We start from the raw sequence: 19,791 nt of genomic DNA, 5'->3' as shown, positions 1-19,791 counted from the left end.
CTGTGAAGCATGGGGGTGGAAACATCATGCTTTGGGGCTGCTTTTCTGCAAAGGGACCAGGACGACTGATCCGTGTAAAGGAAAGAATGAATGGGGCCATGTATCGTGAGATTTTGAGTGAAAACCTCCTTCCATCAGCAAGGGCATTGAAGATGAAACGTGGCTGGGTCTTTCAGCATGATAATGATCCCAAACACATGGCCCGGTCAATGAAGGAGTGGCTTCGTAAGAAGCATTTCAAGGTCCTGGAGTGGCCTAGCCAGTCTCCAGATCTCAACCCCATAGAAAATCTTTGGAGGGAGTTGAAAGTCTGTGTTGCCCAGCGACAGCCCCAAAACATCACTGCTCTAGAGGAGATCTGCATGGAGGAATGGGCCAAAATACCAGCAACAGTGTGTGAAAACCTTGTGAAGACTTACAGAAAACGTTTGACCTGTGTCATTGCCAACAAAGGGTATATAACAAAGTATTGAGAAACTTGTGTTATTGACCAAATACTTATTTTCCACCATAATTTGCAAATAAATCCATTAAAAATCCTACAATGTGATTTTCTGGATTTTCTTTTCTCATTTTGTCTGTCATAGTTGACGTGTACCTATGATGAAAATTACAGGCCTCTCTCATCTTTTTAAGTGGGAGAACTTGCACAATTGGTGGCTGACTAAATACTTTTTTTCCCCACTGTATATCTGCCCCTAAATCATCAACACAGGCCCAATAGTTCCTTACTATGTCATCTTGCATAATTGACTTTACCGTTATCACCAGTTCCGTTTTACCTTTATCATGGGTTTGTTTAATTCCCCATCGGTGTGCTGCGTCCATTCCATTCTCATAGTATGTTCCCCAGGTATGTTTAACACCCTTGCGCAAGGACATGAGCGTTCCTCAGTGCAAAAGTATTTACCATACCTTCTAGGACCTAACTTTCTTGTACACGCCCCCTTCTTACCAAACCCCCCAAAACCTCCTATCTCTTCATGGGAGAAGTTGAATGGTATCTTGAATCCCCCATCTTGTCCTAAACTGACTTTAACTATAAAATAATAATTCCCCCAATAGTCTTTCTTGGTTTCAGTATTTCTACGAGATCGAATCAGTGCATCATTTCCCAGTTTAGGTTGACCTGGATTAATCCATAATATGGTTAACATGATGATGCAGCTCATAGTCCCCCAAAATCCCCAAAACCGCCATCCCAATCCTGTCCCTGACCAACCTGCCTGGTACTTCCCCATACCCACACCTCTATAAACATCCCACAGTGATGAAAGGTCGGGGTAGGGTTTCTTGGTTAACAGAGTTTACCCCCGAACCCTAGTGGTCAGTTCTTCTCTTTAACTCAGTGTGTGTTCAACGGTGCTGGTATGTGGGCCTACCTTTTTGCAGTGTGTAACGTGGACCCAAGTGGCTCTCTCAGCTATTCTTATAGCGAAGGCAGTTACCAATAGGACTTGGTATGGTCCCTCCCAGCGTGGCTGCTTTCAATCCTTTTTCCTCAACGATTGGATCCACACCCAGTCTCCAGGTTATATACTATGAATCACCTTCTCCTTTAATTCTCCTGTAGGACACAAATTCTTAGACATACGGGTATGGTTAACGAACAATTTTCTCATGTGTTCTGCTAGTGTATTCTCTAGTTCTATGTCTGCCTGTTCTGGTCCTGCCAACTGTGGCATTCTGTAAGGTATTTCAAACACTTAATATATATATATATATATATATATATATATATATAGAGATATATATATAGATATACACTGCTCAAAAATAAATAAAGGGAACACTTAAACAACACATCCTAGATCTGAATGAATGAAATAATCTTATTAAATACTTTTTTCTTTACATAGTTGAATGTGCTGACAACAAAATCACACAAAAATTATCAATGGAAATCAAATGTATCAACCCATGGAGGTCTGGATTTGGAGTCACCCTCAAAATTAAAGTGGAAAACCACACTACAGGCTGATCCAACTTTGATGTAATGTCCTTAAAACAAGTCAAAATGAGGCTCAGTAGTGTGTGTGGCCTCCACGTGCCTGTATGACCTCCCTACAATGCCTGGGCATGCTCCTGATGAGGTGGTGGATGGTCTCTAGAGGGATCTCCTCCCAGACCTGGACTAAAGCATCCGCCAACTCCTGGACAGTCTGTGGTGCAACGTGGCGTTGGTGGATGGAGCGAGACATGATGTCCCAGATGTGCTCAATTGGATTCAGGTCTGGGGAACGGGCGGGCCAGTCCATAGCATCAATGCCTTCCTCTTGCAGGAACTGCTGACACACTCCAGCCACATGAGGTCTAGCATTGTCTTGCATTAGGAGGAACCCAGGGCCAACCGCACCAGCATATGGTCTCACAAGGGGTCTGAGGATCTCATCTCGGTACCTAATGGCAGTCAGGCTACCTCTGGCGAGCACATGGAGGGCTGTGCGGCCCCCCAAAGAAATGCCACCCCACACCATGACTGACCCACCGCCAAACCGGTCATGCTGGAGGATGTTGCAGGCAGCAGAACGTTCTCCACGGCGTCTCCAGACTCTGTCACGTCTGTCACATGTGCTCAGTGTGAACCTGCTTTCATCTGTGAAGAGCACAGGGCGCCAATGGCGAATTTGCCAATCTTGGTGTTCTCTGGCAAATGCCAAACGTCCTGCACGGTGTTGGGCTGTAAGCACAACCCCCACCTGTGGACGTCGGGCCCTCATACCACCCTCATGGAGTCTGTTTCTGACCGTTTGAGCAGACACATGCACATTTGTGGCCTGCTGGAGGTCATTTTGCAGGGCTCTGGCAGTGCTCCTCCTGCTCCTCCTTGCACAAAGGCGGAGGTAGCAGTCCTGCTGCTGAGTTGTTGCCCTCCTACGGCCTCCTCTACGTCTCCTGATGTACTGGCCTGTCTCCTGGTAGCGCCTCCATGCTCTGGACACTACGCTGACAGACACAGCAAACCTTCTTGCCACAGCTCGCATTGATGTGCCATCCTGGATGAGCTGCACTACCTGAGCCACTTGTGTGGGTTGTAGACTCCGTCTCATGCTACCACTAGAGTGAAAGCACCGCCAGCATTCAAAAGTGACCAAAACATCAGCCAGGAAGCATAGGAACTGAGAAGTGGTCTGTGGTCACCACCTGCAAAACCAGTCCTTTATTGGGGGTGTCTTGCTAATTGCCTATAATTTCCACCTGTTGTCTATTCCATTTGCACAACAGCATGTGAAATTTATTATCAATCAGTGTTGCTTCCTAAGTGGACAGTTTGATTTCACAGAAGTGTGATTGACTTGGAGTTACATTGTGTTGTTTAAGTGTTCCCTTTATTTTTTTGAGCAGTGTATTTTTTTTAAATTAATTTGTTATACCTTAGGCCACAGTGTTTCCTAACCTGCTCTACCATCTAACCTATCCTACCATTCCCCCTATTGACACATTGTTTTACCCATGTGTCAATATTTCCGCATTTCAAAACAGTGACTTAATAAATGTAATATGCCAGACATCATCTCGTAGGATTGCCCCTTTCTTTACAGTATGAACTCACTACTCACTAACTGTAAATCGCTCCGGATAAGAGCGTCTGCCAAATGGATTTTTTTCCAGGTATCTATTTTAAAAAATGTTTGATACGTTGTCTCCTACTGTACCTTAACATATACTGTAGGGGATTTTCCTCAGTCCTGGGAAATTTCTCATCACCCTATTTCTATTACTTTTTTCACACAGGAAACCCTGTACAATCTCTATCCTCTATTGCTGACTTTCCATCTAACATTACTTTTCAACATTTCTCAAATCTAATTACCTCTGTTAACAACTAAAATTATAGCCACCTCTTATGAAACCCCCAATCTGTCATTGTTTAGAATACAGCAGATATAGGTAACTGTCCTTTCTAAGTAGGCTACAAATAACACCAAACACATGCCGTAGTTGACCAGCATATATTGAATTTATCTCCATAGTATTAATATCCAATGTAGTGATTGACGTTCCTTAATGGAAATCCTAAATTGGCTTTGTACAATATTATATGAATTATGTCTCACCCATGACGTATGTCTACGTTTGGGTGAGCAAGTTAATATATAATTATTATTCCAATTATTATTTTATGAAGTCTCAAGCCTCTCATTCAACACAAATCCCCATCATCAAATATACTCCCAGCAGAACTGAAAAAAACAAAAAACAGACTGTGATTTCCAGGACACTGCCCATTTGTTTCTGGCCTACTATCTCCCCGAGAGTTGGCACTCCCTTAAGGTCTCTATTACTCCTCTTTTCTCTCCCAATCTGCTCTTGATAAACTGCATACCTTTTAACCTCAATATGTGTTGCTGTGCTTTTCTCCACCCTATCAAAGTATTTTTAATGGTCCTGCTTATCGCTGGTCTCATTCCACTGAGGAACACTATATTTTTAATTGCTGATGGTAGGGCGTATCATTTCCCTGTCTCTGGTCTGGCTCGTGTATGCCACTGTTTGCGTTAAACACATCTTTAAGCCTCTCTAAATACTGGCTGACAGTCTCACTATCCTCTTGTTTACACTCATGTACTTTAGAGAAGTCTGCATGACTATGGTAATGTTCTCTGAGGCTATTACACAATTCAGTTATTTTCCCAACATACTCTCCGTGATCGGCCCATAGCAAAAGTGCCCTCTGGGCATCCCCTGAAACCCACTGCCCTCTAACGGCAGCCCAAACCTTACAATTCCTGTTTTGGGGTGGGTCATTCCTTCTACCGCTCAGGTCAAGTCCCTCTGTGTTCATGGCCTGTATACATCTAAGGTTGCTGGGGCCCCTTCATTCCCTGCCAATAGATTAGGTAAGGCTATCATTGGGTACTGGCCCCCTCCTACTCTCTCATCTCCTGACTCATACTGACTCCCTCCTTAGCTCAGCTCCTAACTGGACTTTTGTTGTGGAGTTCAAGTCTCCTCAGGGACCTGGGTCTTCCACCCTTCGGTCCCTTGACCCCCCTATTGTACCCTAGTACTCTAGTTACTTTCTTAGCCTTCTCTTTCCGTCTCTCTCTCTCTCTTTCTAATTTCTGCAATGACCAATTGGGTTGCTGCTGTTGTTCCAAAAATGTCCTTAGAACCTCAACTGTACTATCTTCCTTTGCCTTATCCTCAACCCCCCTCTGTGCTCCCTCAGCTTCCCCTTGGTTCTGGTAAGGGGGTGGAAACTCCAAAACGGCAGCCTGCTGTGGCACCCTTCCCCTCACCACCACTACCTAATTGTCTGGATTTTCCCTCCAGGCCTAATCTGCCAAGGAGGGGTATAATCTGGATCCAAACTGTTCTACAGGGGGAGCTGTGGGTTCTGTCTTAGACCTTTCTTACTTACTTTTTCCTTCTGCATAACTTACTTTTTCCTTCTCTGACCCTCCTCTCTCTTTCGAGACTCAGAGGGCCACACCTTGGCTGTATCTAGCCCTCTTTTCTGTTTCTTTAGATCATTACCACAATTTACATGCATTTGTTTAATCATGGACTGTAGTTTAATTACTCTCTTTTCTGTTTAATTTAGATCAGTACCACAATTTACATGCATTTGTTTAATCATGGATTCCAGTTTAATTACATCAAGTCGCCCAGTAAAGCCATTTTTTTTTTTACAATTAGGTCCATAATACACATTTAGTTTGTCTCCAATTTCCATGTATTTCTCGTCCCCAGTAAATTCTGGGACTTCTTGTGAGGATTTGCCTCCCATGGCTGGTACTGTTAAAAATCCCTTAGCCACCTTTTTTATATAACAAGTTATTCAAAACAGTTTCACACAACAATTGGAATCACCCCTTCCTGTATAGGTAGTCTTGACTAGTCCCCCAGAATGATCTCATACTCTACGGAGGAATTTATCCCCACAATGTAATCTTGATCATTCCTGACAGTCTCATACAAAAGGAATGGGTTCTCCCTCCTCTAGCCACCTCTTCTATATAACAAGTTACTCAAAACAGTTTCACACCACACTTGGAATCACCCCTTCCTGTATAGGTAGTCTTGACTAGTCCCCAGAATTATCTCATACTCTACGGAGGAATTTATCCCCAAAATGTAATCTTGATAATTCCTGACAGTCTCATACAACAGGAATGGGTTCTCCCTCTTCTCTATACAAGCACCTGGAATGACCCCTTCCTGTATAGGTAGTCTTGACTTCATAAATCTTGTAATAATTCACTCAATAATTATTCTCCTTTGGCTTATTATTAGGTGCGACTTTTGAGCAAATGTTATGATCAACTTTTGTAATTAACCATTTAAATTATTCAACCCGTAACCCAGAGTGTTTTAAGACCCCAGTTTCATGAAACAGATGGGACAACCATTCTTTCTCACGCGACCTACAGTGGGGAAAAAAAGTATTAAGTCAGCCACCAATTGTGCAAGTTCTCCCACTTAAAAAGATGAGAGAGGCCTGTAATTTTCATCATAGGTACACGTCAACTATGACAGACAAAATGAGAAAAAATGTTCCAGAAAATCACATTGTAGGATTTTTTATGAATTTATTTGCAAATTATGGTGGAAAATAAGTATTTGGTCAATAACAAAAGTTTCTCAATACTTTGTTATATACCCTTTGTTGGCAATGACACAGGTCAAACGTTTTCTGTAAGTCTTCACAAGGTTTTCACACACTGTTGCTGGTATTTTGGCCCATTCCTCCATGTAGATCTCCTCTAGAGCAGTGATGTTTTGGGGCTGTCGCTGGGCAACACGGACTTTCAACTCCCTCCAAAGATTTTCTATGGGGTTGAGATCTGGAGACTGGCTAGGCCACTCCAGGACCTTGAAATGCTTCTTACGAAGCCACTCCTTCGTTGCCCGGGCGGTGTGTTTGGGATCATTGTCATGCTGAAAGACCCAGCCACGTTTCATCTTCAATGCCCTTGCTGATGGAAGGAGGTTTTCACTCAAAATCTCACGATACATGGCCCCATTCATTCTTTCCTTTACACGGATCAGTCGTCCTGGTCCCTTTGCAGAAAAACAGCCCCAAAGCATGATGTTTCCACCCCCATGCTTCACAGTAGGTATTGTGTTCTTTGGATGCAACTCAGCATTCTTTGTCCTCCAAACACAACGAGTTGAGTTTTTACCAACAAGTTCTATTTTGGTTTCATCTGACCATATGACATTCTCCCAATCCTCTTCTGGATCATCCAAATGTACTCTAGCAAACTTCAGACGGGCCTGGACATGTACTGGCTTAAGCAGGGGGACACGTCTGGCACTGCAGGATTTGAGTCCCTGGCGGCGTAGTGTGTTACTGATGGTAGGCTTTGTTACTTTGGTCCCAGCTCTCTGCAGGTCATTCACTAGGTCCCCCCGTGTGGTTCTGGGATTTTTGCTCACCGTTCTTGTGATCATTTTGACCCCACGGGGTGAGATCTTGCGTGGAGCCCCAGATCGAGGGAGATTATCAGTGGTCTTGTATGTCTTCCATTTCCTAATAATTGCTCCCACAGTTGATTTCTTCAAACCAAGCTGCTTACCTATTGCAGATTCAGTCTTCCCAGCCTGGTGCAGGTCTACAATTTTGTTTCTGATGTCCTTTGACAGCTCTTTGGTCTTGGCCATAGTGGAGTTTGGAGTCTGACTGTTTGAGGTTGTGGACAGGTGTCTTTTATACTGATAACAAGTTCAAACAGGTGCCATTAATACAGGTAAGGAGGACAGAGGAGCCTCTTAAAGAAGGTCTGTGAGAGCCAGAAATCTTGCTTGTTTGTAGGTGACCAAATACTTATTTTCCACCATAATTTGCAAATAAATTCATTAAAAATCCTACAATGTGATTTTCTGGAAAAAATTTTCCTCAATTTGTCTGTCATAGTTGACGTGTACCTATGATGAAAATTACAGGCCTCTCTCATCTTTTTAAGTGGGAGAACTTGCACAATTGGTGGCTGACTAAATACTTTTTTCCCCCACTGTATTTTAATTTCTATATCAGACCCCCTTTGTAAAGCCTCGTTATTGTTATTATATTGTTGCTCTTACATTTTTTAAAACTTTAGTTTAGTTTGTAAATATTTTCATGACACTTGTTTTTCTCAAAACTGTAATGTTTGTTAAGGTCACATGGTCACCCGAGTGGCGCAGTGGTCTAAGGCACTGCATCGCAGTGCTAGCTGTGCCACTAGAGATCCTGGTTCGAATCCAGGCTCTGTCGTAGCCGGCCGTGACCGGGAGACCAATGGGGCGGCGCACAATTGGCCCAGCGTCGTCTAGGGTAGGGGAGGGAATGGCCGGCAGGGATGTAGCTCAGTTGGTAGAGCATGGCGTTTGCAACGCCAGGGTTGTGGGTTCGATTCCCACGGGGGTATAAAAAATAATAATAATGTAAGTCGCTCTGGATAAGAGCGTCTGCTAAATGATGTAAATGTAAATGTAAGGGCTTGTAAGTAAGCATTTCACGGTAAGGTCTACTACACCTGTTGTATTCGCAAATGTGACAAATACAATTTGATTTGGTTTGAAGTCACTAAAGTAATACTGCAAAACATTTGGCAAAGCAATTAACTTGTTGTCCTGAATACAAAGTGTTATGTTTGGGCCAAATCCAATACAACACATTACTGAGTATCATTCTCCATATTTTCAAGCATAGTGGTGGCTGCATCATGTTGTGGGTATCCTTGTAATCGTTTACATGTTATGAAATGTATTGTCTAGTGTTAACTGCAGTACAAAGACATGTTCAAATCATGTCTACATTTCTTTGACATTAAAAGACACAGTTTATCTTGTTGGTGGCCCGCTCTTTGATGGTAGGCATGTCTTACAGAGTGTGGCTTTAACCTTTGGTGTAAGAAACAGTTGAGAAAAATAGCGTGTGTCTGAAATAGCACCCTATTCGAAATATATTGCACTACTTTTGCACAATAATGTGCCATTTCAGACGCAACCATAGTCTTGAAATAGATCAATCAGCTTCCTAACCCTATTCTCCTCTCTCTCATCACACACAACTTCTTCTTTCCCATGGAAATGATCTAAACATCCATGTTACATTGGCTGGTTCTGTATCTTGATGTTTGCTCTTGTTTTATGTACTAATTATGGATCTACTGTACTAATTTCTGCTTTATTCATCAATATTTATGTGTGAATCAGTTTTCAATCAATGTTTTGTTTGTTGTGAGAAGTGTTCCTTTTTGGTTTGTCTAGGTGGTTTAATCACACACCCTTCTGCAGTACAGACCGAGAGATTCTGTTGATTAGCAGTCTCTCAGTCTCAGTGTTGAGATTAGGAATGTGTGTGTATGCCTACGTGTGTGTGGGTGTTTGTTTACGTGCCTTTGTATTTATGTAACATGCCCACTCCTCTTCTCTCTCTCTTTCTCTTTCGCTCTCTCGCTCCCTCTCCCTCCCTTTCCCTCTCTCGCCCTCTCTCTCCCCTCCTTTTCTCGCTGAACCCCCCCCCCCCTCTCTCCCTCTTTATCCCTTCCCTCTCCCATCAGTAATGGGGAGGGCAGGAAGAGGACCCTATCTGGATGCAGCAGTGACAGTGTGTGTGCACCCCTGAACCCCCGCAAAGTGTCCTGGAGACAGAAGATCTTCCTGCGGGTCGCCTCGCCCATGAACAAGCCCACATCCATGCAGCACCCAGGTGCGTGTGTGTTTGTGTGTAACAGGCCTGCTACACTGGACAAGTAACTTTTGCAGTGTGAGACGCTGCTATATTATTTCAATGAAACCTAGCCAGAAGCAGTACGGCTCCGCGAGAGGCTCGCGCTGCTCAGTGTAAAATGTAGTTAAATTCTATTTTCAAGAATTTGATGCATGTCTCACGCCCGAGAACACTTGATAAAATAGCTCACGCTGGCAAAAGTATAGCAGCTAAAAAACAATTGGTTTCTCGAAGCCCCAGTGTAGCTCCCCATCTCAAGCACAGATGGTTTGTAATTCCAAATCATCCATAAGACAATTGTACAATTCAATTAAACTCAATTCAGTACATTTTTATTTTTCCCATTGGGCAATTAAGAACGGCATAATCAGATTACAAAACCCAATACAATGTATTCCCGCTTACAGTACTTTTAGTACAGAATTACAATAAGCATGCAATAAAGTCAGCAAAGTTGGAATGTATAATGAATTTGTGATGAAACATTGTGATGATTAGCATACAGTACCAGTCAAAAGTTTGGACACACCTACTCATTCAAGGGTTTTTCTTAATTTTTTACTATTTTCTACATTGTAGAATAATAGTGAAGACATCAAAACTATGAAATAACACATATGGAATCATGTAGTAACCAAAAAAGTGTTAAACAAATCAAAATATATTTTAGATTCTTCAAAGTAGCCACCCTTTGCCTTGATGACAGCTTTGCACACTCTTGGCATTCTCTCAACCAGCTTCATGAGGAATGCTTTTCCAACAGTCTTGAAGGAGTTCCCACATATGCTGAGCACTTGTTGGCTGCTTTTCCTTCACTCTGCGGTCCAACTCATCCCAAACCATCTCAATTGGTTTGAGGTCGGGTGATTGTGGAGGCCAGGTCATCTGATGCAGCAATCCATCACTCTCCTTGGTCAAATAGCCCTTACACAGCCTGGAGGTGTGTTTTGGGTCATTGTCCTGTTGAAAAGCAAATGATAGTCCCACTAAGTGCAAACCAGATGGAATGGCGTATCGCTGCAGAATGCTGTGGTAGCCATGCTGGTTAAGTGTGCCTTGAATTCTAAATAAATCACAGACAAGCATGGCGCTTGTAACGCCAGGGTAGTGGGTTCGATCCCCGGGACCACCCATACGTGAAAAGCGTCTGGCATATTATTATTATTATTATGATTATTATTATTACAGTGTCAGCAACGAAGCACCCCCACACCATCACACCTCCTCCTCCATGCTTCACGGTGGGAACCACACATGCAGAGATCATCCGTTCACCTACTCTGCGTCTCACAAAGACATGGCGGTTGGAACCAAAAATCTCCTTTGCTCGTGTTTCTTGGCGCAAGCAAGTCTCTTCTTCTTATTGGTGTCCTTTAGTAGTGTTTTTTTTTTTTTTTTTTACAGCAATTTGACCTGATTCACGCAGTCTCCTCTGAACAGTTGATGTTGGGATGTGTCTGTTACTTGAACTCTGTGAAGCATTTATTTGGGCTGCAATCTGAGGTGCTGTTAACTCTAATAACGTATCCTCTGCAGTAGAGGTAACTCTGGGTCTTCCTTTCCTGTGGTGGTCCTCATGAGAGCCAGTTTCATCATAGCGCTTGATGGTTTTTGCGACTGCACTTGAAGAAACTTTCAAAGTTCTTGACATTTTCCGGATTGACTGACCTTCGTGTCTTAAAGTAATGATGGACTGTCGTTTTTCTTTGCATATTTGAGAAGTTCTTGCCATGATATGGACTTGGTCTTTTACCAAATAGGGCTATCTTCTGTATACCACCCCTACCTTGTCACAACACAACTGATTGGCTCAAACACATTAAGAAGGAAAGAAATTCCACAAATTACCTTTTAAGAAGGGACACCTGTTCATTGAAATGCATTCCAGGTGACTACCTCATGAAGCTGGTTGAGAGAATGCCAAGAGTGTGCAAAGCTGTCATCAAGGGTGACTACTTTGAATAATCTCATATATAGAACACTTTTCTGGTTAATACATGATTCCATGTGAAATGTCAGAATAATAGTAGTAGCTTTTCTTTTTTTCATCACATTCCCAGTGGGTCAGAAGTTTACATACACTCAATTAGTATTTGGTAGCATTGCCTTTAAATTGTTTAACTTGGGTCAAACGTTTTGGGTAGCCTTCCACAAGCTTCCCACAATAAGTTGGGTGAAATTTGGCCCATTCCTCCTGACAGAGCTGGTATAACTGAGTCAGGTTTGTAGGCCTCCTTGCTCGCACACACTTTTTCAGTTCTGCCAACAAATGTTCTATAGGGCTTTGTGATGGCCACTTCAATACCTTGACTTTGTTGTCCTTAAGCCATTTTGCCACAACTTTGGAAGTATGCTTGGGGTCATTGTCCATTTGGAAGACCCATTTGCGACCATGCATTAACTTCCTGACTGATGTCTTGAGATGTTGCTTCAATATATCCACATAATTTTCCTTCCTCATGATGCCATCTATTTTGTGAAGTGCACCAGTCCCTCCTGCAGCAAAGCACCCACACAGCATGATGCTGCCACCCCCGTGCTTCACAGTTGGGATGGTGTTCTTCGGCTTGCAAGCGGCCCCCTTTTTCCTCCAAACATAACGATGGTCATTATGACCAAATAACTTCTTAAAATTAAGCACATTAATCTGCTTTACAAGGGGTGTAGAGCCTACCTGGCATACATAAGCAGCGCGTGAGTTTCAAGTTTGGGGAAGATAATTTTCACCATAAAAATGCATCTTTATAATAAAAGCATTGCATGCATAATTGCATTTGCGGTCACTTTTGATAATGGTGTTTTCCTGCTAATGGAACATATGTGCTTATTGCCTACTACCATGTGCGTATTGCTGCGCTAATAATATGAAGAAATAGCCTAATAGTTTATCAACATTTTAAGCTAAACGTTCTGATCTGTTGTGTCAGCCAAATTGCGTAAAAAAGGTTTTTTGATGCTTGTGGTCGTATTAATTTGGGATCTATCGCGTCACACAAATGTCCCAGGCTATGTTTGGAATATAAATTTTTCGCACAGAATAGAATAGGTCGACCTTTGTACTATGGGGGATAGTAGATTGACATTGGCTAGTGCTTTTGCTGTTCGTTAGGCCTACTCATCTTGTTGGCTGGCGAAAAGTAAACGTGGACAGTTCTTCCAATATCTTCAATATGCACATCGGAATTGTATAAGGACGCGCGCAGTTGCGTCCCCGATGTGTCTGTCTTCACTTGTAGCCTGTGAGAAAGACCCTAACGTGATGGAGAGCCATGTGAGTGAAAGGTGATTCGGAGCGCGCATCACTCAGGGAGAAGGACACAACGGCCACTGGCCGCAAAAGACATGGATTGTTTTAGGGTGCATTACGGCCACACAAAGGGGATGCCACCGTGAAATTCTAGGCATTATCAAGTGCTTGTCAAATTGTGAATGAGTTACTGATGTAGTGTGTATAGCCTGCGCAAAAAACATAGCAGAGCTCATGCCTTTTCAAGCAACTTTTTTCAAATCAACATTAGTCGCATCATGCAGCCTTACAATGTATTAGAAAGCTAAACATATAGCCCAACTAAAGTGTAGAACAACTAAAGTTACATTAATACATCTAAATTAAGCATATAGGAATACCTATTTCTTTGTTAACCGCTCAACACAGAATAGTGCGCACTCCCTCAAATCGTTTGGAGAAAATATCCTTTCTATTTTATTCATCTTTGTTCAATTGTATTCTTCATACTATAAAATAATGCCACGGAATTGTAAGCAAATATTTTCTGCTAAATGAACTAGTGTAGCCCACAGCCATTTGGCATAGCCAGATCAGGACCTAACATAAGGACAACTCAGAGTATGCTATTCTGTTCTTCTGAAATAGACTACATTTTCTTCATATCATGCTTATTTAGACCTGTCTAAAATAACAAATGGATTTATTGTGAAGGTGTAGGCTATATTACATGGATTTATTCAACTTTTTAAAATGTAGATGTTCCAAAGGTCTGCATCAGTGGCTTGTAGGCTATGTGTGGAAGCCAGGAGATACTAAATGTGTTTGTTAATTAACGGTCAATTACCGTGAGACCGACAGTTATTTGCTGACCGCCACAGCCCTACTTACAACCCCCTAAAAATGACTGCAGTCTCATTTGTGGTATTTGGATGTGTTTTCTCTCAGACCACTGTGATGTGCTGGACCTGCTGCCCCTCTCCCCCCACTCCTTCGACCCAAGTCTGGACCCCCTGGCCAGCCTGCTGCCCGCCTCGGGAGACCCCTTCCCTGGGGAGAGGCCCAAGAGGACGGCGGTGCACTACCGGACCCTATGGAAGACTGCGATCCACCAGCAGATACTGCTGCTGCGCATGGAGAAGGAGAACCAGAGACTGGAGGGTGAGTGAGAATTGAATTGAACTTTATTCAGCCATATGAATAGAACTTTATTCATCTATTATGTGGAGACAATGGAAACACACGCACACACACATTTATTCCCATTCAAAATCCTATTTTCCCTAACCCTTAACCCTAACCCCAAACCCTAAATCTAATCCTTAAGCCTAAAATAGCATTTTAACAATTTCAGGACATGAAAAAAGTTGGCATTGGCATTAGCCAGAGTTAGATATGAGAGAACATCGTTAGCGTAAGCCAGAGTATGATATCTGAGAGGATATTAGCTAGAGTTACATTAGATATCTGAAAGGATATATTTATCATTAGCCAGAGTTAGGTATCTGATGGGATATACCGTCCCTTCAGAAAGTATTCACACCCCTTTACTTTTTCAAAATGTTCTTGTGTTACAGTTTACACACAATACCCCATAATGTCAAAGTGGAATTATGTTTTTAGAAATGTGTACAAATTAATAATAAATGAAAAGCTGAAATGTCTTGAATCAATAAGTATTCAACCCCTTTGTTGTGGCAAGCCTAAATAAGTTCAGGGATAAAAATGTGCTTAACAAGTCACATAATAAGTTGCATGGACTCACTCTCTGTGCAATAATAGTGTTTAACATGATTTTTTAATGACTACCTCATCTCTGTACCCCACACATACAATTATCTGTAAGGACCCTCAGGCGTCCTTCCTAACTCAGTTGCTGGAGGGGAAGGAAACCGCACAGGGATTTCAGCATGAGGCTAAAGGTGACTTTAAAACAGTTACCGAGTTTAATGGCTGTGATAGTAGAAAACTGAGGATGGATCAACAACACTCCACTATACTAACCTACATGAGTGAAAAGAAGGAAGTCTGTACAGAAAAACAATATTCCAAAACATGCATCCTGTTTGCAATAAGGCAGGCACTAAAGTAAAACTGCAAAAAATGTGGCAAAGAATACAAAGTGTTATGTTTGGGGTAAATCCAACACAGCACATCACTGAGTACCACTCTTCATATTTTCAAGCATGGTGGTGGCTGCATCATGTGATGGTTACACTTGTCATCGGCACGGACTAGGGAGTTTTTTTAGGATAAAATAAACTGTATAGAGCTAAGCACAGGCAAAATCCTAGAGGAAAACCTGGTTGTCTGCTTTCCAACAGACACTGGGAGACAAATTCACCTTTCAGCAGGACAATAACCTAAAACACGAGGTCAAATATACACTGGAGTTGCTTACCAATATGACAGTGAATGTTCCTGAGTGGTGTAGTTACTTAGTTTTGATTTGTCATTATGGGGTATTGTACGGAAGAGTATTGGGCCAAGTGAAGAGAAAAAATTAATAAACAGCAACTGGTGACAGTACTTGGATTATTATTTTTTGCATGATAGTACTTTTAAAAAAGTGGCAATATTTCGAGAATAAAGTTGAAATTTAATTTAGTGAATCAAGTGTCAATATTTTGAGAATAACTTGCCAATATTTCGAGAATAGATTTGCAATATTTAGAGAATAATAAAGTAGCAGTTATATTTCAAGATTAACGTAGGGGATTTGGTTAAGTGCATGTCTCCCTGTTGCTGTGCGCGCCACCATTTGAAATGCCTGAGTTAAATTACCTGGTGGAACTATACTTTATAATTGGCTTTAGTAAGAAGGGCGTCCTTGCTCTTTTAGCACATGACAACCATATTATCGTAAGTATTAGGACCTGGAAAAGGTTGTGCCACGGTTTCTTTTCAGAAGGAGGAACTGTGGTTACATACAGTACATAGGTAGAGATGGGCAGGTTTGGGGCGGGTTAGGTGTGTATGTAAAAAGTAAGGGAAAAACAAACAAATGGCCATCAATCTAATACACTCGTTCAAACAGGCGTCACTGCGCACTCACGCTTATCTATCTAACGATCTAATAACTCACACGCAAACACACACACACCAAGTTTCCCCCTGGCAATTTCAGACTAGGCATACACTTGGCCATGGTGCGTTATGAGCACAAACAAAAAACGTTCTTGTCACTGAATATGAAGAGAACTGGGGTGGAGTCCCTGTCAGTCTGCCCTCCGTATTCGCTACAACGTTCTTCTGCGTAGCCTAGGCGAACACCTTGCAAAAAAATCTATGCATAATGGAAACTATTAACGACCTTATCCATGGTGCTTTACTCACAGTATTATTTCCCCCTCATGGCAACTATCCTTTTAACGACTATAGGCTAGTAGGCTACGTGAGCACATCCAATAAAACAAATTATCTTGGGATCCTGGAGACCAGGGCCTACAGTGGGGAAAAAAAGTATTTAGTCAGCCACCAATTGTGCATGTTCTGAGATGAGAGAGGCCTGTAATTTTCATCATAGGTATACGTCAACTAAAAAAAAATCCAGAAAATCACATTGTAGGATTTTTTATGAATTTATTTGCAAATTATAGTGGAAAATAAGTATTTGGTCAATAACAAAAGTTTCTCAATACTTTGTTATATACCCTTTGTTGGCAATGACACAGGTCAAACGTTTTCTGTAAGTCTTCACAAGGTTTTCACACACTGTTGCTGGTATTTTGGCCCATTCCTCCATGCAGATCTCCTCTAGAGCAGTGATGTTTTGGGGCTGTCGCTGGGCAACACGGACTTTCAACTCCCTCCAAAGATTTTCTATGGGGTTGAGATCTGGAGACTGGCTAGGCCACTCCAGGACCTTGAAATGCTTCTTACGAAGCCACTCCTTCGTTGCCCGGGCGGTGTGTTTGGGATCATTGTCATGCTGAAAGACCCAGCCACGTTTCATCTTCAATGCCCTTGCTGATGGAAGGAGGTTTTCACTCATAATCTCACGATACATGGCCCCATTAATTCTTTCCTTTACACGGATCAGTCGTCCTGGTCCCTTTGCAGAAAAACAGCCCCAAAGCATGATGTTTCCACCCCCATGCTTCACAGTAGGTATGGTGTTCTTTGGATGCAGCATTCTTTGTCCTCCAAACACGACGAGTTGAGTTTCTACCAAAAAGTTATATTTTGGTTTCATCTGACCATATCACATTCTCCCAATCCTCTTCTGGATCATCCAAATGCACTCTAGCAAACTTCAGACGGGCCTGGACATGTACTGGCTTAAGCAGGGGGACACGTCTGGCACTGCAGGATTTGAGTCCCTGGCGGCGTAGTGTGTTACTGATGGTAGGCTTTGTTACTTTGGTCCCAGCTCTCTGCAGGTTATTCACTAGGTCCCCCCGTGTGGTTCTGGGATTTTTGCTCACCGTTCTTGGGATCAGTTTGACCACACGGGGTGAGATCTTGCGTGGAGCCCCAGATCGAGGGAGATTATCACAGGCCTCTCTCATCTTTTTAAGTGGGAGAACTTGCACAATTGGTGGCTGACTAAATACTTTTTTCCCCCACTGTATTTTAATTTCTATATCAGACCCCCTTTGTAAAGCCTCGTTATTGTTATTATATTGTTGCTCTTACATTTTTTTAAACTTATGTAAATATTTTCATAACACTTGTTTTTCTCAAAACTGTAATGTTGGTTAAGGGCTTGTAAGTAAGCATTTCACGGTAAGGTCTACTACACCTGTTGTATTCGCAAATGTGACAAATACAATTTGATTTGGTTTGAAGTCACTAAAGTAATACTGTGATCATTTTGACCCCACGGGGTGAGATCTTGCGTGGAGCCCCAGATCGAGGGAGATTATCAGTGGTCTTGTATGTCTTCCTTTTCCTAATAATTGCTCCCACAGTTGATTTCTTCAAACCAAGCTGCTTACCTATTGCAGATTCAGTCTTCCCAGCCTGGTGCAGGTCTACAATTTTGTTTCTGGTGTCCTTTGACAGCTCTTTGGTCTTGGCCATAGTGGAGTTTGGAGTGTGACTGTTTGTTTGAGGTTGTGGACAGGTGTCTTTTATACTGATAACAAGTTCAAACAGGTGCCATTAATACAGGTAACGAGTGGAGGACAGAGGAGCCTCTTAAAGAAGAAGTTACAGGTCTGTGAGAGCCAGAAATCTTGCTTGTTTGTAGGTGACCAAATACTTATTTTTCACCATAATTTGCAAATAAATTCATAAAAAATCCTACAATGTGATTTTCTGGATTTTTTTTCCTCAATTTGTCTGTCATATTTGACGTGTACCTATGATGAAAATTACAGGCCTCTCTCATCTTTTTAAGTGGGAGAACTTGCACAGTTGGTGGCTTACTAAATACTTTTTTTCCCCACTGTATGTGTGTGTGTGTGTCCCATGTCAGGCTGCTCTCCAAATTTGCTACAACGCCACTATTTTCAGCCCACTATAAACCTATAGCTGCCTACTATATTGAGTACCTTAACCTGTAGGCTAATCGTACTTTACAGTGGGCAAGTGAAAGTAAATGATAGCCCTATCCAATGGCTGGGCAAGCAAGTTATCAATGAAGCAGGGGTTTTACGCAAGTGTATGTGGGAGGAGGCAACTCAAGGACCACTCCTGCATGCGCAAACCAGCTGATCTGAGGAGCTGTTTGAATATATTCATGGGTGGATTCTCCCTTTCTTGAAATAATCATTGGGCTAAATATAGGCCTATTAGATAAATTATGATAGGCTATAATGAAATAATCACTGATCTGATATGACTTGGTTGGTAGCCTAGCGTAATATCCCATTTCACTCTCCATCTATCGGTGATGTTTTCAAGGATGGGAGGAATGAATGATGCATAGGTTATACCAAAACAGGGGCATCCACTCCCTTATAGGCTATTTGTCTCAGCTATACGGCTAACCTAGGCTACCACTTGTTCACCTTATAGAACCTTATAGAACCCTGTCGTTCTCCGCTAACATCAAGGCGGTGACCCGATCCTGCAGGTTCATGCTCTACAACATTCGGAGAGTACGACCCTGCCTTACACAGGAAGCGGCACAGGTCCTAATCCAGGCACTTGTCATCTCCCGTCTGGATTACTGCAACTCGCTGTTGGCTGGGCTCCCTGCCTGTGCCATTAAACCCCTACAACTCATCCAGAATGCCGCAGCCCGTCTGGTGTTCAACCTTCCCAAGTTCTCTCACGTCACCCCGCTCCTCCGCACACTCTACTGGCTTCCAGTTGAAGCTCGCATCTGTTACAAGTCCATGGTGCTTGCCTATGGAGCTGTGAGGGGAACGGCACCTCCATACCTTCAGGCTCTGATCAGTCCCTACACCCAAACGAGGGCATTGCGTTCATCCACCTCTGGCCTGCTGGCTCCCCTTCCTCTGCGGAAGCATAGTTCCCGCTCAGCCCAGTCAAAACTGTTCGCTGCTCTGGCACCCCAATGGTGGAACAAGCTCCCTCACGACGCCAGGACAGCGGAGTCACTCACCACCTTCCGGAGACATTTGAAACCCCACCTCTTTAAGGAATACCTGGGATAGGATAAAGTAATCCTTCTACCCCACCCCTAAAAAAAAAATAATAAATAAAAATAAAACAATTTGTAAAGTGGTTATCCCACTGGCTATAGGGTGAATGCACCAATTTGTAAGTCGCTCTGGATAAGAGCGTCTGCTAAATGACGTAAATGTAAATGTAAATGTAATAGAGGCTAATGGCTAGACCTGTTGGCTGTTAGGTTATAATAATGGAACGTAAAATTACTGTCTCAGACGGGGCTTTAGCCAAACCCCTGCCCCGTGGCTATGCAAGGTCCATGACAGGGTGTGGGGGCAGCCCTTGAGCCTTCTCCACGCAATCCGTGACCTACAGT

General features: G+C 42.7%; 1 protein-coding gene across 1 annotated transcript in view; it reads left to right on the top strand.

The window, feature by feature from the left end:
- Positions 1-19,791, top strand: part of LOC311129836 (TBC1 domain family member 4-like) — a 158,848-nt gene that overhangs the window by 101,250 nt on the left and 37,807 nt on the right. Inside the window, exons 13-14 of the mRNA XM_084162319.1 lie at positions 9,495-9,643; positions 13,839-14,051. Coding sequence (XP_084018445.1) covers positions 9,495-9,643; positions 13,839-14,051 — 362 coding nt within the window. The remainder of the gene's footprint in view (positions 1-9,494; positions 9,644-13,838; positions 14,052-19,791) is intronic.

This window comes from Coregonus lavaretus (genome assembly GCF_964263955.1).
Source record: "Coregonus lavaretus genome assembly, chromosome: 5".
Classification (NCBI taxonomy): domain Eukaryota; kingdom Metazoa; phylum Chordata; class Actinopteri; order Salmoniformes; family Salmonidae; genus Coregonus; species Coregonus lavaretus.
This window is presented reverse-complemented; position numbering and strand designations above follow the sequence as displayed.